At 37.9% G+C, this 24,232-nt stretch overlaps 1 protein-coding gene and 2 long non-coding RNA genes across 4 annotated transcripts; 1 reads left to right on the top strand and 2 right to left on the bottom strand.

Annotated features, from left to right (window-relative positions):
* Positions 1-87: 87 nt before the first annotated feature.
* Positions 88-10,317, bottom strand: LOC139145927 (uncharacterized). Its single transcript, XR_011555053.1, has 3 exons — positions 10,280-10,317; positions 833-1,039; positions 88-252 (listed from the first exon to the last, which is right to left on the bottom strand). It is a non-coding gene; the product is annotated as an uncharacterized lncRNA (long non-coding RNA).
* A 5,127-nt stretch (positions 10,318-15,444) lies between these two features.
* On the top strand, positions 15,445-19,220 carry LOC139145923 (uncharacterized). 2 transcript variants are annotated; one of them, XM_070717370.1, is made up of 7 exons: positions 15,445-15,701; positions 16,132-16,372; positions 16,574-16,670; positions 17,115-17,282; positions 17,416-17,559; positions 18,134-18,388; positions 19,087-19,220. In XM_070717370.1, the coding sequence occupies exons 1-4, from the start codon at positions 15,445-15,447 to the stop codon at positions 17,171-17,173; spliced, it is 654 nt and encodes a 217-aa protein (XP_070573471.1). In that variant the 3' UTR covers positions 17,174-17,282; positions 17,416-17,559; positions 18,134-18,388; positions 19,087-19,220. The 2 variants fall into 2 exon arrangements, with proteins under 2 accessions (XP_070573471.1, XP_070573470.1); XM_070717369.1 differs by lacking the exon at positions 17,115-17,282.
* Positions 15,696-23,640, bottom strand: LOC139145924 (uncharacterized). The gene is made up of 5 exons (XR_011555052.1): positions 23,576-23,640; positions 19,064-19,209; positions 17,606-17,671; positions 16,478-16,532; positions 15,696-15,845 (listed from the first exon to the last, which is right to left on the bottom strand). It is a non-coding gene; the product is annotated as an uncharacterized lncRNA (long non-coding RNA).
* Between the last annotated feature and the right edge of the window lie 592 nt (positions 23,641-24,232).

Raw genomic sequence — 24,232 nt, 5'->3', positions numbered from 1 at the left:
CTCATAGCTGGGAACATCTACAAGTTCATCACCATGGAAACCAGAATGCTTAACTAATATGTATTGATGCTAGAATGAGTTGTTTACCTTGGGTCCAAGCAGGTTAATTTCCCGTACATTCTCTAAATACAATCTTTTCCATATTCCTGTTTCATAAGGACTGGGGCTGAAGGTCAAGAACCATCCAAGTCGTAAACACTTTGGCATCCATACTTGATCTAAATCGGCTAAGTACTTCCAATACCAACTCACCTATCACATACAGTTATTACAAAATATATTAGCTTATCATACAACATTTTCATTGAAAAAACTTAAGATGATACAGTCAGTGTTCTCTTTCAATGATCATATGGACAAACAAGAATTACTACCATACATCTCCAGCTACTGGAAACATATTTATGTAGCTTTTTCATATTACATTTTAATGTTTTCAAACAAAATTGTTTTAATGAATACAATGTTATCAGTGGTATACCGGTACTGTTATTGGTAGTACAGTATTATAGTTGATGTATGACTAGACTACAAATATTCAACTCTCAGCTGAAGTGTTCAGTATATTTCCGTGTGTGTGACTGCATGAGAGAGAGAGAGATAGCGAAGGCAAAAGAGAGAGTATGCATGACATTGTACGTGTTTGTTTCTTGGCTGCCTTGTGGTGTACCATACCTACAACATAAATCTAAATGAAATATCTGATCAAGGTGTCACAAAACTGATTCTCTGGATTCTGGGAACACTACAGTAAAGAAAACACACTGATAAATCAGTACATGAACACAGAGCAAGTGCTTTTGATCAGACATAACTATCACAATAAACTTACCTGTGCACATCTGCATAAACTTCTAGGATCCAGAAATGACAATATATAAACAGCAATGCATCGTGGTAGTATCTGGGCAAAATCATGTTTCTGTATGGGTAACTTGTGACCAGTAACTTTAAGGCCAAACTCTAGCTGGCCTTTGTTACATTTGTATATGATATCTTGCAATACTCGTTTTCTTTGACTGTCGGTCCATTTGTCAAACTGTTGACAGAAAGAGGAAAGAGTAATTATTACCAAGTGTTCAAACACTTATGGAAATTAAGAACAACAGATGACAACATATTGGTGAATCAGTATTAGGCTTGAAGGAACACAATATCAGAGTACAGCTGTCTTCACTACAATACTTCATCCTTTTACAAAAATAATGCTGATGAGCCCTTTCAGTATCAACATTTTGTACTCCATCCTTTGCTGCAGCATAGAGGGTCTTGAGTAGGGCGCATAAGATGAATGAGATAACTGTTCCCTCACAAATTAAATGTGCTACAATGCCGTTACTAGTGCTTTTTTATCTTGCAGAGTTGCAATATCTCTAAAGAGGAAATATGGAAATAATTGGGCACTATTATTATGTTAGAGTCTCATGCCTTTTTCAGACACTCAAATTTTTACACCAGTAACACTTTCTCTGGTCAGCTGTTTGTGATGACTTATTATGTTTTTATGATAAGTAATCATTTCATTTTTCCCAATTTACTCCTCTTTGTAGCAGGCTCCATAGACAATTATGAGACAAACCATAGAAATAAACACCACTTGGGAAAAGGAGGATTAGTGTTCACACTGACTATTTTCAACATCAAATATCAATAAATTTTAGGTAACTAGTTTCAGTAATCAAAAATGTTGCGCAGTGACCCTGTCTTTCATTTGTGATATTGAAAGAGGAAGGTTGAAAGTTTGCTGTGGGAAAATTTAAAACTTGCTTTGAGGCATGTACATGGAATTTAGCTTAAAATATTATTTGGTTTTGTAATGGTGCTATACATGTACTGGTTTTATACATGTACTGGTTTTATACATGTACGGCATGAAGTGGAAATAATCATATTCACAATCTAAAATGTTACAAACAGAATTAAAGCAAAGGTTGACATTGATGAACTTTACAGTTTCTAAGTTGACAGGACAGGTTTAACCTTTAGGGAAGTGTCTGAGTATTTGACAACTGGTATGCAACTACATGTATCAGCAACATTCTATACATCAGGAACTTCACATCTCTGCTGTCTCTTGAAGACACAAGATCAACAAGTATTGCTAGTCATAACCCATAATATTATTGACGACATATTGCATATGACTGGAATCAAATATGCACTACAGTTTCATAATTCATGCGTATGAAAGCATGTATTGATTTAATTTGTCAGAGTATGGGACAAAGGCAGAAAGACATGGAGATGCTAGACTATAAACCTACTGGCAAAGCTGTTAGGTAAACACAAACAGGTGTTGCAATATCATATTTTCTGTACATTATTCCAGCAATAATCTTTTGGTTCCAAGATCAATATTCACTAAATGCTACCGATATGATCACAACTACTGGTAAAGTCCACTTTTCAAGTCTGGAGTTGAGGTACAACAAACCTTGACCAATTTCTCTAAAACTTCATGCAACTATAAAGTCGTACAATTTTAAGTAAAATTTGATGACCTGCAAAGCCAATATGGTCGACCAGATGGCTTTTTCATTTGATGACAGCCAGTATTTAAATATCCACCAATCACAGCAAAAAGTTCACGATGTCCTTGCATTGATAGAGTGACTAATATAAAACAAGAACATCTGTCATGTTCAAACGATATTAAAGGGACAAAATCGCTATTTTACAATTTTTGTGTTATCAAGAAAACATGGCATACTTGCATATAGTCAATCAGTGTACTAAATGATGACGGTACGTAACTGCAAAAGTGTCAAAAATTACCCTTTTGCTGAACGAAAACACATGATTTCCTTTGTGACCTCAGACAAAATGGATTTTTCCTATTCAGACTTGCTTTCCCATGACAAATAAGCTGCTATCCTTATCTATATGAAAGGCACAGCCAATTAGGATTTCATTACCATACAAAAGCCTGCATGAGGTCTCAAATCTATGAAACACTTACAGTGTATGTTCAACCATGCATGGTGAGAATTGTGCATGGGGAACTTGATTTTTTGTTACAGACCCTAAAATATTTCACTAAATGTTCAATCTTGTCTGGCTACAAGCAGAGGTTGTGCACAGTTGACCAGTATTTCTGCATGTTTCAACAAGTCAAACAACGCAAACTATTTTCATATTTAACAAAATTCCACAAGTTGCTGCGATGAGCTACTGTCTCTCCTCAAATACAATGCAGGTTTGCCAATCAAGGCAAACATCTGAAGTTTACTATGTGTAATCAAGCCAATATAATGCAATTTGGGCAGCAAATGCACAACCATCCCTCTCTGCTTTGTGGGACAGGTTTTGATGACACTCCTGATGAAAACCAGAGAATTGGTGCATGTTGCTTTGATGTTAGTTCACTACATCTTTGTCATTTTTCCTGCTGTTAAAAGTCTAGCGTTTTCTGGCAGCAAACTTACCATCATATGGTATACAAGTTACTAAGATGAGAATTTAAATTCCACATTATGTATGATGATGATGTTTCACAGTGTTGCTGCTTGACATTGGTAGATAATCAGAGTCAGGTACTAGTATGTAATAGTTGACTTTCAACTGTGCCAGTGATGTGTACATGAAGTTTTTCACACTCAACAAAGATCATTTTAGATGCACCAAAGATTCAAAGATGCAAAAGGAACTGATAACATAACCATCCACATAATTTTTATACATACTTTATTTCATTAAATTACTGATGGGCAAATTGGTACTTGCCAACACTGGTGTTCTGAATAAAAAACTATAAAAATTACAAGTCAACAGATTCAATACGAACAAGCATACAAAGACAAAATTTATCTGATTTCTGTTGGCAGTAGTAAATATCATGCACACATGACAAACATACAATCATGATAAGCACTATTTAAAATGTTAGAAAATTTCTTTGCTTGACGATAGCACTACTTTTGATAAAAATAATTTTTATGATACTTTTGTATGTTGACTCTAACACAAGGTTTTAATCTACAAGGTTTCTACATACATGTACCATATTTCCATACAGAGGACCTCCCTGTAAGTTTACTACAGGTTACGTTGTGTGAGTACATTAATGTTAAATTGTGATGGATGCTGCCATTAAAATGATGCATTTTGCATTCAAATGCAAAACATAACACTTCTAATGTTCACATTATTGTAGTAACTTTGTCACTAAATCACAAATTTAAAATAATGAAGCTGGGTCTGTGATGACCAAAAAGCATAGCTACATGTAGAATAGCAATAGTAATGACTGAAGTTATTGAAAAAGTCTTACAGGTTGTTATAGAAAAGTAACAGTTATGGAAAAGTCACATGAGTATCAAAACGTCACTTGTTGCCACCTCTGGCAGATAAAGCCATCAACTGTATCACAGAAAAAAATCTAATTGTTATATACACCGTCCAAGTACAAAAACCAAGGTGCATAATAAATGATCCCTCCAGAATATATATAGAAGTTATGGACTTTGGCTCCAAATCAGGCACTGCCTGTGAACTGTGCTGCTATAGTACCGTATACTTGAATGATATATAAATGTACAAACAAGTTTCTTCAATCAGTACAGATCATTGTGATGGTCCATGCACCAGAGTCCATGTAGTGATGTCTATTTTCGGAAGATAGGAAGATTTACCATCATGATAAATATGTGCTGCATTTAATCAAGCCCTATTTTGAAATGTCATACAATTAATGATTAGCCATGTTGCTTAAGTAAAAAATACATGTAGTATGAATAACGATATCAGAAATACATGTGTTTGTGCTGTTCATAATGTTCTTTACTGTTCGTGTTGGGTTTTTTATGAAAGATAAGGTATTCTTTTTAACATGAACATTTACAGAAATGCTATTTAACTACATGCTATAATATCAAGCAAGGTTACAAATTTCAGGGACTTTGAAATTTGCCCTCAGAAGCTGGAGTTACAGTACAAAGACTAGGAGGAACTGTTAATGATTGATACTAGTAGTTCCATTAGAAGTCAACAACCTCACTGAACACCAGAGGGAGACATTTAGAAGCATTTCTAAAATTTGTATTGATAACATAGCAAAGCCTGCCATGAGCCAGTTTTCAACTGTTTTGCAAATTTATATCAATTGTTTTAATGGTGCAGACATCATGCTTAAAATAACACTGAAGTCAAGTGTCAAAGATGTTGGTTTGCAACATCTGCAGGAAACAGTCACTATGTTCATAATGTCATATTCCTTTAGTGTAGGAAAACTCTGACACAATCATTACCACTATCTGCCACTACCACTTTGTAAGGCATTGTATCACTCACAGCCAGGGCTACTGGGTACTTTAATTTGTCTGATGTACTATCCACACGACAGATGAATCTACCATCACTGCCAAACTTCTGGACTCTGTGTCTGTCACTCACAAACACATATCCCGATGAACTAGCTGCCACTCCCATGGGAAAGTTGAGTTTGCCATCCTCTTCACCAGCAGTACCAAAGCATTTCAGATATTGACCGTCTGCAGAAAATATCTGGATTTTGTTATTTCCGAAGTCAGCTACATATACTGTGCCTCTCTTTCCAACAGCTATGCACTGAGGGCCGTTGAATTGGCCATGACCTTTACCCTTTGACCCAAACGACTTCATGTATTTACCATCCTTATCGTACATTCTGACACAGTTGCCATCCCAATCTGTAACATAGAACGTGCCATTTACAGGGCTAACAGCAATACTGTGAGGGATATTTCAATTCCTTCTCTCCAAAGCATTTGATAACAGCACCATTTTCATCACTGATGACCACCTGTCGATTTCTGTCATCTAAGGTGTAGTAAGTATCATTGCTTGATACTGCCACGTCACATGGAGTAATGCTTTGAGTTGTGCCCTTGAACTTGATAGTCTTCTTGAGCTTTCCATCACTACTAGTTATGACAACTCGATTGTTTCCCTTGTCAGCGGTGACAACATTACCATGTTTGTTGATGGTAACATTAGATGGATTTTCAAACTGTCCGTCTTCTTTCCCCCTATTTCCAATGGTTTTCACCAAGCCTCTAATGACCTGAAAAACAGCTGGAGTGCCTGCTATTGTTTCATCTCCTACTGTTACACTTACTTGATATCTCCCATCCATTTCTCCGCACACGGTTGCAACAATTGTGCCATTTTTCTTATCCATGACTGTGATGTCTTCCAAAGATCCATCTGGTTTTCTGACCTTGACTTTGACGATTTGGTGTGGCACTATCTGCCTTCCAGAGGTATCTCTCGTCGTGATCACAAGGTCAACTGCATTACCTTTCTCAAGTTGCTTTGGAATGTTTTCAACAGTGCACTGTGATGCACACACACTAGACAGCTTCATTAGCTTTCCTAACCCGACAGAATCTTTTGATTCAGCATATGGTTGAAATGTCACAGTTCCCTGCTGTACGTGTGGCTGTGTTTCAATATTGACCAGTTCCTTTATTCGCCCTATGGCTTGATCCTTGGTTGAGATAATCTGTACATTACTGCCATGTTGAATCAAGGTTTCTAAGTAGCTGCATGTACTTTTAATATTACCATGTTTTAATTCCAAATCATCTAAGACAACGGCTGAACTCTTCAACTGACTGTCATATTCTCTTTTCAAGCCATCCACAATTTTTTTCTCTTCCTGTCTTATCTTATTCACCAATCCTTCTGCTTTCAAATTCACCTTCTTAACCTCTGCCTGGTACCTTTGCTGAAGCTCATTGTCTACTTTTTTGGAAAACGCCTTGTTTTTCTCAGCTTCTGTCTCTTTCACTTTCAGTTTCTGAACCATTGCTTTCAGTTCACCACGGCATTGGTCTGCTACTTGCTGTAGGTATCTATGGCTGTGACTAGGCACACGGTGGTCAACTATGGTACAGTCTGAGCAGATGGCTACCTGACAGGTGTCACAGTAAAACTGCAATTCATTCTTGGAATGGACGCTGCATCTTTCTGTTGGCTGTACTGACATTGGCAGGGTTGTCTTGGCACCTTCATATTCTTCAATCAACAGAATCCGATGTGATTTTGTCGCTGGTATTCTTCTGTGTACTTTGACACAGTTATCACAGCAGTACTGTGGACAATCCACACATCTGTGCCTGGCCGTTATCTCTTCACATCCTTCACATATGGTTGGAGCTTTCATTGAACCTGCTTTACGTCTTTCACACAAAGCCAATAAATCATTCATAAAGAAGTTACTTTTCAGATCTGCCACTCCTCCATCAGGAAGTTGATACTGCTTATTGCATACTGGACACCTAAGAAATCCTTTTTTTCCACCAAGTTGGTCAGACATTGCTCACAGAATGTGTGCATACATTCAAGAACTTTTGGACTGTTATACTGCTCAAGACATATGCTACAACTCAGGAAATCCTCACTGATTTCATCCAGAATGGCGGTCTCATCTGAAGCCGCCATGTTGCTACGTACCTATATGCATATACAGCAATCAATATCCACGTCCCTAGGTAGGACCCCCTAGCACTTCATTAACAAGCTACAGAACATAAATATCTTCCTATGTGAGCACAGTATGTGCACAGTGACTTTGCGCTGAGTGACATAAAACCACAAAGTTAAACAGACTTGCCAGAGATCTGTGTATGTCCTCAACTGACCTAGTTCAAAGAATTGTGGGTAAACAGAATAATTATTTGCATAGTTCTTCATACTTGTTGTCAGCTGGAACACACCACTGCATATTGGAGAACACATACACCTACATGTACTTGTACATGCCATGCTTCAAACAACAAACATTGAGTGAAGAAAAAAATCACTACCATATTAACAAAGTCTTTAGTTGTAGCCACAGTCCCTCCACAAAGGAGGGACTGTGTTGTAGCGTATATAAGTCATAAATAAACATGCATGTCAAAAAAACTATTTGCAGTTCAATAAAAGCACCAAAGAGACAGTGCAGTCATTGAAGGTGCTTCATTTTGGACCAGTATTAATACACAAGGCAACAGATCACAAAATGTCTTCTGTCAACCAATGCATGTGATTTCTGAATGTTGTCACGCTAAAACACAGAACAATTCCATGAAAATTTGGTTTTTTTTAAACGAACAGTTCTTTTCTCACAACAATAAATCACACAGCAATTAAGATAAACTACTGTACAGTCCTTTAAACAAACAACTATTCTCTAGGATTTGTACCACCATGAGATTCTACATGACAGAATTTAACGGAAAATTGTCACCACTTTATGATTTAAATTTCTTATTCTAATTCTTCTACATTGCAGTTGCACTATTCCTTTAAAATAAGCCAAAGTTTTAATATATTTAGGAAAGTATCTGGGAATGTTCTTATATTGAAATGCAATTATCTACCAATATATGGCTATGATAAGTGGACTTTGTATTTTCTTAGCAGGGTAGTGTACACCATGGGGTACTACTCGATGGTCTACTCTATATGTCTACTATGTTTTGCCCAGTCAAAGTGTGCAAATACACTCAGTAAACATTAGATTATAAAGCTGTACATTTTTCAACTTTTTGTGCAGATATCGATTACTCCCTACATGCATATAATAATGAGCCACCGATAATGCAAATTCAGGAGTAAAATAAACAGAAAATCAGGCTTTCAAAGTTTTCTTTACTTGGTATTCATAAGCTAACAGTAACTGGTAAATGCAAATCTGTGATACCATGGAGGTTTATCTGTATATTGCCTGTTCTTAGTATCTTCTGAGTAGCAGCCTTGAAGCATCTAACCACACAGGCATGGAATACATGCATCACGTACACACTGTGCAGATTTTTTGTGTACAACAAATTACCACGATCTATATTTGATGGTTTCCAAGTCTCTGTTGGTGTATTTGGGTGCAAACCAATCACCATGTAATTATGTTGTCTTTTATTTCAATTTATACTTGTGTTATTACAAGAAAATTTCATATATATTTTAAATATAATCTAAAAGCTTGTTCAGTCCCTCAGACAAGGCTTTCAACATACGTACAACTCTTGGAATGAACTTCTAAGCAATATATCGTGAAAATCCTTCTAGTTACTTTACTGGTATGTTGGTCTAGTGTGGTTACATTAATGAACATGTATTGTGTCTTGAGGTGTGTATTTGTATGGCATTCAGAATGGTGCCTTCCTCATTGTACACAACCACTGTCACTGCTGTTTTCTTGGTCTACAGATGAAATACCTAACACCTAACAATACCTAACAACGTTACAAAATTCACTCACAATCATTCATATTGATAATCATTTGCACTGATAATCAGAGACAATGAAAATTTTCATTACAAGCTCTTCTGACACCAATCACCTTAAACAGTCACACTGTGTCTGTATTGTCACTGATATCACTACAATCAACACAATATCAACTTTCACCTGCCCTATAATTATGGGCTCAGTCAAAGTATTATATCACTGTCAATGCTGATGATACTGATCTAGCTCTTTCATTAAATAATTCTGTTTGGCAGTCTAAAAAACATCTTGAAACTTCAAACATACCTCCTTATGAATTTAATCATCTCTTTATTCTAATTGATTACAAGCATTATGTAATGAATAGGGCAAATGTTAATGAAACTCTTCACTGAGTTCCTGTATGCAGAGAAAGGGTTGTTTGATTTCAAGAAGCAATATGTTGGCAAATTGTTAAATTGAATTATGGGTTGTCTCAACCACCTTGTACTGTAGAAACAGAAGCTGTACATGTACCATACTAATTGGGTTAAAGTAGAGGAAATCAGTTTACTTGTATCAGAGATGCACATTAACAGGTTTAAATTTACAAAATTTCACCTCAATTTTCAGCTCTATGTATTGGGAACAACAAAAAACTTGAACTCTCTCTCTTGAGGAAAAGACTTAAGGGGAAGAGGAAAGAAAAGTATATTTGACATAATTTAGGCATGAGAAGAGAATACACATTGAGTAAGTCAACAGTACAGACACATGAAATGCTAACTGCAAGCATATGCTATTACAGACCCTAACAGCGGGATCTAATATGGACATTTGTGCGTTTGGCTTCTTTCCAAAATACATGTAACATCAAAGAAATACCGGTAGACGTTTTCTCGTCACACAAATGATGACTTTGTTCTTCTGTCAATGTTACCAAAGCACAGTATCAAAATGATAGTTTTCAAGAATTTTCTACTTTCAGGAGGAAAGACAACTTACAATAAAGAATTCAGAAACCATATAGCTTTGGTAAATTGGTATGAAAACCTACATTGTGATTTTATGGGACTCCAATATCATCAATCTAAATGTACTTACCCATTTTCCAACAAGGGCTCTTCTTTCTTCAAAAACCTACATGGAACAGAACATTGATTGTTAATTTCTTACATCAAATTCAATTCAATGAAATTGGCTATGACTGCATGCAGATTGACCTTAATCCTTATCAGTTAAATTCAGTTAAACACCAGTGAGGCCTGACAGGATCCATAAAATTGCACTTGAACAAAAATTTGAATATTTAAAGGCCAATGAATACCTATATAATTTGATTTTACTAACCAAACCTACTTTAACATACAAGGCCAAATAGGTGAAAATGCCTGTAGATTTGGCTCAATACTGCCTTTTACAGACTCCCCACATTGGTAAGTGATGTTGTCTGGCAGGATTTGGGTTAACTTTTAAGCCAGGACCTCAGTTGCAGGATTAGGGTTAACTTTTAAGCCAGGACTTCAGTTATTGTCCTCATCCTCAGTATGCCTAACTACACTTGCCAACACTGAGGGCGCTAATGGCTGCCTTCATCATTCATGTCCATGTACTTTGATTATGCTTACAGAACAAAAGATGGTCTCCTTGCCAGTGAATGTGTGTTGATAGTGTACTTTGTTAGCATACATTCTGGGACATCACAGTTAACGGGGTATACCAGAAATAGTATCATCAATCTGTTTGTATTTTATATCTGAATATAAATACTTCTTAATGGGAAGTTACAGGACCGTGGGCCCCGGGGGGGGTAACTCCCATAGATGGCTATACGGGGAGGGTCCGCGCGAAAGGGGTCGTTTTTTTGCACTGTTTGGTATCAGAAAGGGTATACTTTTCACGAGGTGTTGGTATGAGAAAGGGTCCGGTTTTAAACACAAACTGACATTTGTTAAAAAATCATGCTGTCAACACTGGAAACCAATGTATCTACATCCAGATCTACCATCAATATTTCCGATCTGTCGGTTTGACTGTTGGTACCCCTGGTACGCAAGGCGAGTGAGTCGTATCTGTATACGTATGGTATGTATGGTATCAGATAGCTGTGGAAACGCAGCTATCTGTTGGCGGGGTAGCATGGGTTGCTATGCGGGTCAAAGGTCAACCCCGCCACTCACATAGCAACTCACGCTACCCCGCCAAGAGATAGCTGCGTTTCCACAACTAGGTATCACAAAGGGTAGGTTTTTTTGCTCAAAACTGGTATCACGACAGTTTGGGTTTCCATGTTCGTGCGGAGCCCCCCCCCCCCCCCCGTACTATTAGCCATGGAGTTACCCCCCCCCCCCCCCCCCCCCCCGGGCGGTGGGCGCCACATAGAGGGATTACTGATGACGCAGCCATTTGCATTCACTGGGTGGGAGTTTTCGAATTCTCATAGCATAGCTTTGACCGTATGAGAAATTTGAATAATAATGATCGACACTTCTGTGTTAGCGCTGGGTTTGGAAAGCTGTTAGCCACTGTGGCGAATAGTTTCAAATTTTATTAGCCACAGACAAATTTTATTAGCCACACACTTTTACGAAAACAAAGCTTTCTATAATGCTATAATCTCCAATGTCGGTTGCGTGCACAAGAATAAACTATTAACACATCAACCTTGTATCCAATTGTCTTCATTTTAACAGTGGAAATTGCTTGATTCTGGACCCCGATGTAGCCCTGCGTACGATGCTGTGTGTTTCGCTACAGCTAATCGCCCCGCTCACCACAAAGCAAGTGAGCGGGGCGATTAGCTGTAGCGGAACACACAGCATTGTACGCAGGGCTAGACCCCGATGCAAATCGACAGCAGCACGCAACGTTGAGACCACGATTAAAATGAACTGCAACACGGAAGGTTGGGACCGCGATGCAAATCAACAGCATGACAGCAACACTGAACGTTCGGACTGCGATTAAAATAGAAGTTTGGTTACACGTAATTACGTTCCATCAGTAGGCCTACACGTAGCGTCTTTGTCACGTCATACAAGACGTCGCGTAAATGTGGCACAGACGTTTGGAACGTCATCAAACGACACTTCCACATGTAGTCTAATTACGTGTAGTAATTTTTAGATTTTCTTGGTGATTTGCGGGAATTTAGACAGGAAATCTCGTTAAGTACTAGTATGAGTATCATTGTAAATTAGCAAACATCTTTGATATCAGAAAATTCCGTAGAGTTCACCTGCACAAAGACGTACGTGCTATGATTTCCTGACATAAATGAAATGTTGTCCAATTCAACTTTTTACCTGAAGCTGTCACAAAAATTTCCTAAACCTCATAAATAACTGTATTACAGAAAATCGGTAAATTTAATGCGAGGATACAACGAGCTTGAATAGTCCTCGCGTAGAGAAATTAATTGTTTCTTAAAACTTAGACGAAATTTCGTATGTTTCTGAAAAAAACAATACGGCAAAATCAACCAAAAAAAATCACAACTGAGCATGGATACGCGTACGCCACTGTGTGCCTTCAGACGTACACGTAATTAGATTATAACCTCTCTAATGAACAACAACACGGAACGTCGAGACCGCGTGCAAATCGACAACAACACGGAATGCGTCGCTGGGATAGCGATTTTAATGAACATCAATAGGGGGCCATGAGGACCGCGATGCAAATCGACCACCATTAAAATAGGACCTCGATTAAAATGCGCAACAAGGAACGTCTAGACCACGATGCAAATAAATTTCAACACCAAACTTTGTGACCATGATTAAAATGCGTGTGTCTGCTGTAGCAAAAGTTTCAATTCTCACGAGTATGCTTTGCTTGCTGTACACTAGACAAAATGACGTCAAATTTGTCGCGAGACTAGGGCTCGATTGCGTCTGCCTGCATTTTCAATTCTCGCGATAGTCATTTATGTGCATGCTGTCACAGTTACGAGTGGAGTGATACGTACCGGCCGCCGCGTACTATGCATAGAATAAGGGGAAGTTGGGAAACGGAATGGCCGTTTTACGCACCCCTCGCCGAGTTTGGAGGCCGATTTCCCTCACAATAAGCCTCAATTATATACTAAACCAGCATCGATGGCCTCCAATACATCTTAGAATTCATACCTTCCAGCCTCTTTGCGTCAAAAACGACCTTCTGTCCGTTTTTGGGTGCGATTTCCGACGGAACCCGTGTTTTTTGGCGTGAACGAACACTTTCATTCTACAGCTGTGGGCGGGGTCAGACCTGCCGCGTTGTGATTGGCTAGCTACTTCGAATTGACCCCTGATGACCTCTATTGGTTTGATCGCTCGTTACATTTGAGACATTAAAATTAGGCTATGGAAAGGGATTGCTGATTGGCAGATTCGAGAAGACCGTTACACTTTCACTCAAAAGCAACAACGGGGTCAATCCGATACAACTACTGTCTTTGCAAGCCCATTATCAAAGAATATCAAGGATAAATCGATGAGATGGCGGAAGAGCAGTATTTTTTGACATGGTAATGTATTTGATTCTAGTAGCATTATTCCTAAACAATGTACAGTTAGTATTTGGAGAAGGGCCTCTCTCTCTCTCTCTCTCTCTCTCTCTCTCTCTCTCTCTCTCTCTCTCTCTCTCTACACACTCTCTCTCTCTCTCTCTCTCTCTCTCTCTCTCTCTCTCTCTCTCTCTATACACACAGGGAAAATGCACAGAAAAATATATAGATACACACAGGGAAAACGGTGAAAAAAAACATTTATTAATGCACAGCTGTGTCAAATTTTTAAATTGAAAATTCACAAAGAAAACTAATTTGGTTTTGTTTAGATGTGCTTTTGTGGATTGATATTTTAATGCCAACTATTGAAACCCAGCCAGCAAATTATTATAAGTTGCACTCTTTGTCCATATGGTTCAGGACAAACAATCCATGTTTACTGAAAAAAAGTAAACAAACAAGAAGCATTTGAAAAAGGTTCAAACAGGGTGTAATTAATTTTATTAATTCATAGTTCACATTACTTAACCCAGACCACTAAAAGGAGAATTTCTACAATCATCTTGCATGGTTTAGTATGATGAATTTCACGACTAATATTCCTTTGGTCCCAAATGTTTGCTTTATCATTCTCATATTGGAAAGCATCAACAAATGAAACAAAAGAATTATCAGAACCTCATCTTGTCAATGTGCTGTCAGAAGGTATTCTACCTTCATTTTGTGTAAAATCAGCAAACAATCAACAGTTGAAAGAACCATCAGGGATCACAAGGTCATCAAGAGGAACAGGAAATATTTACATATAAAGGGCAGACAGGGGGCAGACAATGCTGAAATCACAATTCAGTGCACTTAACATCCTTTATTAGCTGGTATGTAAACTTGTATACCAATGAAGTTGCATCATAATATAAAGTTACTGCTAAAAAGTACAAACAATCCAAAATAGAAGTCTTATTAAAGTGTCTGCATTTGGAAATAATTTCTTCATTGCCCAGCCATAGTTTATCACTGTGTCTTCAGGGCTGAAAAGTACAAGGATACAAAGAACACATCAGAATAGTAAATTGTCAATTACACACATCATGTGACTATTTATCACTTATAAAGGCGTATTTGCAAAATTCATGACATGTTGTCTATATACTTTTTCAGGGTGCAGTCTTCATATGAAATGTGTGAAGACTGGGGTGATCTAATCACAGCTACAAACCTCAAACAAGCTTACAAGAATACCACTGGAAAAGATATCTCCATTAATATGCTAGGTAGACTGTTGCCTGTAGCTTTCAAGCAATCCAGATTGTCAAAAAAAAGGGTTGAGGGAAAAGTAATTGCAGTATACAGAGGGCTCAAAAAAAATCTGAACATCAAAATGTCTGTACCTTGAGTTTCAATGAAATAAAAAAATGCATTCCAACATGTTATCATGAAAGAGGATAACTGAATCAACAATGACCATAGTACACTTTACTGGAGATATCTGTAATGGTCATCGAGTTGCAAAAGAAGTGAACATCACTGATAGTGGACACACATCTCTCAAAGTTTCCGGTAAAAACATTGATCTAACTGAACTTGGAATTCCATCATGTGAAATATTTACCCCTGCATCAATCAACTCAGTTCTATCACTGATAAGCAAGTTACGTGTTTGCCGTGGTTTTGAATGCAGTAAACTCAATGAGAAATGTGAAAGATGGGGAAGGGAAGACAAAGATGAAGAAGAGGCAAGACAGAGTTCTTCCGCAAGGGTGTTCTGTCATTTACTAAAATGGCCTACTCATGTAAGAACTGTGTCAAGGCAAAGGCGACACACTGCATGGAGAAAAAAATGCTGACAAATACAGAGGATAACACATCTTTTGAACTTGACAATGACGACGATCAAGACCTGTGTAGGATCTGGCAACAACTCAAAGAAAAACTTGACAATGTTTCTGGAATCAATGACAATTTCAGAATACTGTTGGAGTCACAGAAAGAAAATCTTGACAAAAGAGATCCAAGGATGAGAAAATGGCATCCTAGGTAATATATAAGATGTATTTTGAGCTGGACTGTAAGTCATAGAGCTACATACAGAAGCTTTACCCAGTATATGCTTGAAGCTCCATTATATGGCTTTTTTACCTCTGTCAAATATATTCTGTTTACAGGTTTCATGATTTCACTCTGAAGAAAAGTTGCAATGCATTGTTAAAGAAAATAAGATAAAATTAGACCTTAATGTGATATTTTCTTTTATTTTAACAATAACTTTGAGAAATATATCATGAACGATCATGGCAGGCTTTGCACTGAACAGTAGTATGCAAAAAATATAATTGAGATTATTACAGCATGAAGGCAACTTAACCTTAAACTTTCAAACGGAAATGACCCCTGTGCCTTCCTTCCCCCGAGTTATTTTGACTGACAAATGAACAAAAGTGATAGGCATGTTTTTCATTTCTTGCAGAGTAATTCAACTTTGTCTATCTCTTTGGGCTAGAAGCCCACAGACATATAATGACTTGAGGGAAAGTGGGTTCCTGACTCTACCATCTGGAAGACTGCTTCGTTATTATAAGCAAAGTGTTAAACAACAACCTGGATTCAACAGTGATATCATGCACTGGATGCACCAAGAGGCAACAAAATGTGGAAAGGATGATGGTTGTTGGACCGGTGGTATTATCTTTGATGAGATGGCAATTCAGGTAAATTGTCACACAAAATTTTACATAATGTAAACAGAAATGGCTCTTAAAAATGAAATGCATAAATTTGCATTTGCACTATTAAACCTATAAACTTATACATACCATATTTGCGGGACATTTGTCACTGGTCTGGATTATCACGGTGAATACTGATAATCTGCAGTAGAATAAAAAAACACTTACTTGTAATATTTACAGGAGGATTTGCATATAAGTTCAACTGGTGGAAGGTGGAAACTTGTAGGCTTTGTGGACATGGGGAAGGATAATGAAGTGTTTGATTATCTGCTGAAAGGTAAAGTTTTCACTCTATTACATTATTAATGCTCAGGGTTCAGTGGGATTTTCAACATACTTTGTGCTGAATGTACTCGGACAAATAGGAGAACTTCATAAAAATAAAAAATGTTGGCTCATGCTGTCATGTTGGCTCCAAATCTGTCCTTTGTGTGACTTTCACAGACATTTGCAAAATATTACTTTGAATTGAAATGTGTGCAATACAAGATTCAAGAATGTATTAGGGATTTGACACTGTAAAATTTTACTCTCAATTAATATGGAAATGTTTGCAAAGGAATAAAGGTTTCGTTGGTTTTTATCTTCTAAGCAGTTTATAAGTCACATAAACATTGTCTGTAACAACATAGAATTTCAGTAGAACAGATTGAAAATGATTACAAATTTGTACTGTAAGTGAAATACATTTTACATCACTGATAGTGTCTTTCTGTTTAAGGGAGGAGAGAACCACAGCTGGCAACCCATGTTCTTCAGCTCGTTTATCTCGCTGATTAATGGATTCAAATTTCCTATTTGTCACTATCCTACTAAGGAAGCAACATGTCCAGAGATAACTAACATATTTTGGAAAGCTGTATCAGTGTTGTCTGACTGGGGATTTCAGGTATAGTTGAAGAATAGTTTGTCAAATATTAGGCCACCATATTACTTTCTTCTTGATATTTTAATCTGTAAAAATGACAATCCCCCAATACATATGAAATTAACCAACTGTTTATAACATTGAATATTATTAGGTCCACTATACCTGTATGGATGGAGCAAGTCACAATCGATCATTCATAAATGTGCACTTTGATGGAAGCCCTAGAGACGAGGCCTTCACAATGGCAAATCTGTATAATCCCTCACAGAAGATTGTTTTCTTAATGGATCCATCAGTAAGTATTCATTTGTATGGGACATGTATGTGAAATTATTTCTTACCTGGTTGTTCAGCCTTGTTACAGTGTTTAAGTGAGTACGATGAATGGCACTTAATGCCAATGCTAGCTGGAAGTTAAAAATATTTAAATACGCTTAAAATGTGCTTTTTCTGAAAAAAAATGATAACTACTTCAGTATTCTACTGATGCCACACACTTATTTATCCAACGTTTATCAATGCACAAGTATAGTAAGTTTTGTATTTGAAAAAATCATGTACAGTTTTGTCAGAGACTCCAGTGTACACTGGATCATATTTTTGGGGAAATTCCAAAATCAAATTTCTTGCACATATTAATTTTGTATAAGAAGATATAGTAAATAACACAGTACGACCAAAATAATATGTGTGCACAGACAAGAATTAGAAGTAGCATCCCATGTTCTCTCTCTTTCTCTCTCCCCATGTTAGTGTGTGTTTGTGTGTGTATATATATATATATATATATATATATATATATATATATATATATATTTTACACTGGTGTTCGCATGAATTCCATGTTTTCTTGATTGGTTTCTCAACAGCATATCTTTAAGAAGATACGGAACAACTTACTCAAAAGTGGAAAAGCGAAGTTTCATGTGAGGCAACTGCAGCATCAGGGAAACCACATAAGTTGGGATCATTGGATCAAAGCCTATAGATGGGATTGTGACAGAAATAGTGTCCGGGTTCACAGGAAACTGACTGATGAACATATTTACCCAAATCAAAGGCAAAAGATGAGGAACAAATTAGCAGAGGAAGTTCTTAATGAGGACATGTTGAATTTGATGAAGGTAAATAGGGCTGGGGGCTGTTTCTAGATACTTCCAAATTTACAATATTGCAGGTATGACTAAATGATGATGTTCGATTTAAATTTTCAAGCTGAATACAGCATTGCATTATCCTTTTAACTGTGGAAATGTGAATTACCATAATTTAATGTACTTGTTTTCAATCACGTTGTATTACTGAAATTGTTCTACTTTACAACAAGTCTTTGTTGCTAGCATCCCTTTTGAGCTAATTTACCTAAATATTTAAATTTACTAATTTAAGATATCCCGCTAAGTTTCCCCCATATTTACTATGGTCAAGATGTATTTTTAGTTAAAGGGACAAAGTCTTCCATTTTTCATGAGTTTTGTTTGATGAAAGATACTACTTGTTTGACATGTTGAAAGGTACTGAATAAATGGGTGACCATTCATATATTTAATCCCTGTTATTGACACATACATGAAACCATTGTGAAAACAAATTAATGGTCATGACCATTAATTCATTTTTGTGATGGTTTCATTTAATTTGTTTAAAAGCGGGGTCAAATATATGCATGGTCACCCATTCATTCAGTACCTTTCACCATGTCAATCAATATCTTGCATCAAACACAACTCATGAAAATGGCCGACTTTGTCCCTTAAATTGCTGTTTTACAGTATTTCTGTAGTGATTACTTTGATTACCTTTGATCTTCATGGTATTTCAGGACTACAAAGAAAGTGTTGCAAGCACAGAGGTTGACTCAACCATAGAATTACTGGAAAACACAAGCAGGCTCATCAAGAACTTCAGGGATTCAAGACCAATCATGAATTTGGAAGATGAACGTCTGAAAGTGAATCGAGAAGTGTTAGACTGGTTTGTGAACTGGGAAAAGGAAATACGAGAAGTGGTCAGCATGTCGAAAAAAGGAAAAACAGGCAGCACTCTTGAGTTTCCAAACACATGATGATATAGCTTCACTCTTGATGGGCTTTCAGCAATTGTGCTGTCATAAATTTCAGCAGAAAGTTAAATCAATTGTTCCATCACGTGTGAACAGTGATATCGTGGAAAATATATTTTGCCAACAAAGAGCAAAATTTAATGGGGCCAACACAAATCCTACATATTTGCAATATTGTAATACAATGAACAGTGTCATTCTGGGACAGAGCACAAATTCAAGAATGTCGAATGTTGGCAAAAATTGTTCTGCTCCATTCGCACTGTCGCTTGCATGTCCTCTGAAACAGAAAGTTATTCGTATGTAGGGAAATACAATAAAAACTATGAATGTACACTGCAAAATAAGAAGTGAACTATTATATGAGCTTCACCAACACAAACATTTCTTACCATTGTAAAATTCTTATTTAAAATTGACAATCAGGGCATAACCATGTTGACTCTTCAACCGCTCTCCACTGTGCTGCACTGATGAGTCCTGCACACTCACGATGATACCAACCATCACAACTATCACAACACACCCACTGTTCTTGGCCTTCAGACACTGTACAACATCCCATGCACAATTCTGTATCCTCTGACTCATCTTCTGTTGCCTTGCCTTTTCTTTTCTTTGAATATGGTTTCGATTTTGAAGAAGATTCTTTTCTGGCTATTGCCTTTCCCACAGTGGACTGTGTTTCTTTTGACTCACCAGAGCTGGATCTCTTCTTTGACTTTGAAGACGCTTTCCTGGCTATTGCCTTTCCATACTGCACTGTGTTTCTTGTGAATTACTAGAGCTGGATCTTTTCTTTGATTTTGGTGGTGAAACAGATGCTTGGTGCTGTGTTGCTGATTGGAGTGTCATGGAGTCTGTAGTGGATGTAGTTTGCTGTCCTATAGTTTGTATGACTGGGTTTGAAGCAGAAGAAGTACCCTGCTGGAAAATGCCTGGGTTTGGCATTTCATCGGTAGCCAAAATTACACCAACAAGCTTTCGACCTAGTTCTTCTTTGGTTATTCTTCCTGTATAGCGCTCATTATATGCTTGGCATAATACATGCAAGTCACTCTTTGTGAAAGATGTGCTGTCAAAGTATGTTGGATTTGTTGAGACAGCTGCCTTTAGAAGATAATGTGATGTACACTTGCCAGGAGTTTTGTCATTTGTGATGTCATTCACATTGACAATGATCTGCTTTTTCTGTTCCTTTTCCATCACTGACTTCCTGTGTGCCATCTTCTTCTTTCTTCCAAGTGTCTGCAGTAGGTCTTTTCTTGTTTGATTATTTGTGACTCGTATGTACTTGGACACTATGGTAGTGTACAGATCACAAATAACATCAGCTCCATCGACCAGATCTTCTATGGTTCTCACCACTACTTCAGTTTCATCTGTTTCATTTACCATTTGTGACTTTGGACAGTTTTGTAACAGTTTAACCCAGTGGTGAAATAGTGTTGTGTTATTCAGTACTTTGTCTTCTATATCTGCCAAAAGGTGAGTGTCTTCTTTCCTTTGTGTACACTTTCTTCACGTACTCGACACTCTTCAACTTTCATGAAGAAATTGAATGCCTCATCAGACATGTTGGTCAGGGCACCTCTGATGTTTTGTCTTCTGGCTGTTTCATGTAAGGTCTCTTTGTGAGCCGAAGACTTCAAGAGATCAGCGTGTACCCCCTCAAGTGTATCCAACATTTCAATGCTATATCTATGTCGTTTAACAGCAGCTGTTTTCTTCTTGTTATACATGTGTGTTCTTATTTGCTTGGTGTACTTGTGTCTGGTCTTTGCAATGCACATTCCACCGATGTATCTCAGATTACCTTTGGCTTCAACAGATAAGTTGAAATGTGGAACTAGTTGTTCTGTGGATGTTGTGCCGCTTGTGGAAGAATGTTTATCTTGCATTTCTTCCAATACTAGTCTACTGATTTCCTTTGCAATTTTCATTGCAATGCTGTATTCTCTAGGACTTGGTTTACGTTGATATAGTGTTTTACAGGTGGAGAGATACATATCACTTCTGTAGTATTTGATAAGGTTTGCGTTGTATTGGGTTAATTTCTTCACTGTAGTTGGTATCTCAGTGATGGTGTTTTTTCTGATTTCCAGTGACTTTTTAAACAATGTGGTGAAAAAATTGTCATACCTCAATTTATCACTTTGTAACCGTGTAATGATTTCATTTTCTTCTTCTTGTTGTGTTGTTATCGGTGTTTGAAATGTAATACTGGACAAGATTGCAGTTGATTCACTGGGTGTTGTTGCTGGTAAGATCATTTCTTCAACATCTATCAGCTCTTGCATGTCAAACTCTTCATGCTCACTGTCTTCTAGCTCTACAGCTGGTTCACTCTGTATTTGCTGTTCAGGAATAGCTTCACCCAGAGTCAGCGTGTCGGCAGTGTCATCAGCAGGATGGCTGTGTCTACCAGGAACATGCTGACGACAACAAGAGATGTCATTTCTACTTTCTATGTTTCCAGCATTTAATTTATCGTAAAATTGTTGGACTGTGAGTGATGAAGGAACACATTTACCGATGCTGAACCCAGTTACACATGTACCACTAACACTTGTTGCTCTGCCCACTGCAACAGCAAGCTGACCTGGTCTGTACATTTTCTCAGCATGAATGTGTACATAATCGAGTGACATTCCTTGAGACTTGTGCACTGTGATACCGAAGGCAAGTCTAAGGGGAAGTTGTTTTCGCTCTGCCAATACCTGATTAGTAATAGGATCATACTTAGTGAAACTGGTTCTGCTGAATGTATATATCTTGTTTATTTTGGCAAAGTAGACAGTTACTGTGATTTCCTCAAGCTTGACAACCTCACGATAGTCCATCACAAACACTGCTGAAATGTTTCTTGTTAGTAGAACTGGAGCCCCAACCTTCAAATACAGTTTCTCTTGGACTGGAAACCTTTCTAAAACATGTTTGCTGCCTGTATCTTGTGAAATGTATAATTTGTGTTCACCTTCCATCTGTAGTAGTTTTTGTGCATTGAAATATTCAGCTTCAAAATTAGTGGCGAATAAATGTGTGATATCTTTGTCTGGAACAGTTGCCAATGGTCTCTGCAAGTTATTGAGGAACTGTACTGTCTGATTTGTAACATCTCCATCAGTTAATTCAGTCACTGCCTTTGCTAATGCTGCATCATGTTGACGAACCACTTTCTGGAGAATTATAGAGTGACAGAAGATCATTGGCCACTTGTCACTTGAAAAACAGAAGTGCCCATGATCGCCACTAAAAACATCTGGCACTGGTGGAAGTTGGCGAAAATCCCCGACAGCAATAACTTGTAGACCACCAAAGACACATTCATTTCCTCTCACCATTCCACAAATATATTCAAGAGATTCAAATACCTTCTTGCTCATCATGGACACTTCATCAATTATGAGACACTCACACTCTTTTATGCGTTGCTTGCAGTCTGCATATTTTTCATCTGTCAGAATATATTCCACCAATTCTTCTCTTCCACGCCGTCCGTCTCCTATGCCACTCCAACTGTGAACTGTCATGCCATCTTCATAATGGGTACTGCTCAAACCAGTCGTCCCAGTAACGCTAACCTTTCTGCCCACTTTCCTCATCGATTGCAAAATCCTTTGCACAACATATGTTTTGCCTGTCCCAGCTCGTCCACTCAGAAAGAAACTGTGGCCAGACATGGCCATGTCCACAGCGTTTTCCTGGTCCGTATACATGTCGTTCGTGCGAAGTAAAATACTGTTATGATCAACACTGACAAAGACATGCTGCTAAAGATACTCGTTTGTGTACACTTAGTTTAGTATTAAATGCGGCGTCTTTTGACGGAGGGAAGGAGAGAGAGCCGGCAAATTACCAGCTGATCAAATGTACACAGATTAAAGAATTAAAGCATTGTTTTTTATGATACCGACGAAGTTCAATGTTTTCATAGACTGCAATGTGAGAAAATGAGCAGGAAGATACTTACATAGGTGCGATAACATCAATCATTTATCGCTAGCGGCCGACAATGTGGAGCCATGTTATGTGAATTTGCCTTGGAATTATAAACACAATTATTACAATTATTACAACTTGGAAAAGCGTAGCCAGTTTGCCAGTGTAAACCATGTGGTATTGTAACATGGGCAACGTACCATCACGCTCTTATTCTTATTTTGCACGATTGGCATTAGATACTTACCTGAATGATAAAACAATAATAAAATTCCGTTATAATTATGTTAATAAGGCAACAACTCACCTTCGAGAACCATGTAAGGCCGAGAAAAGTTGCGCCAGTACCAGCGAGGTAGTAACAGCGACCATTGAGCGATCAAAACAACAGAGTCATGATGAGACATGGGTAAATGCGCAAGCTCAGTACCGAGGGTAGCTAGCCAATCACAGCGCGGCAGGTCTGACCCCGCCCACAGCTGTAGAATGAAAGTGTTCCTTCACGCCAAAAAACACGGGTTCCGTCGGAAATCGGACCCAAAAACGGACAGAAGGTCGTTTTTGACGCAAAGAGGCTGGAAGGTATGAATTGTAAGATGTATTGGAGGCCATCGATGCTGGTTTAGTATATAGTTGAGGCTTATTGTGAGGGAAATCGGCCTCCAAACTCGGCGAGGGGTGCGTAAAACGGCCATTCCGTTTCCCAACTTCCAATTATTATATGCATAGTACGCGCGGCCGGTACGTATCACTCCACTCGTAACTGTGATCGTGTCGGCTACATGGACGATCTGCCATTTAATCTTCACTGGAAAATATGGTTCTATAACAGCAGCCCATATCTTGGACTGTCTTGGACTTAGTTTGTCCATGGATGTAGGAAGCATGGTTTGTCCAATTTGTCAATCCGACACTGTTATGTCGGTCTAGAGCAGAGCAACGTACGCGAAACGTCGCCTCACGA

This window comes from Ptychodera flava, chromosome 12 (assembly GCF_041260155.1).
Source record: "Ptychodera flava strain L36383 chromosome 12, AS_Pfla_20210202, whole genome shotgun sequence".
Taxonomy (NCBI): Eukaryota; Metazoa; Hemichordata; class Enteropneusta; family Ptychoderidae; genus Ptychodera; species Ptychodera flava.
Note: the sequence above shows the minus strand (reverse complement) of the source record. Positions and strands in the feature narration are given on the sequence as shown.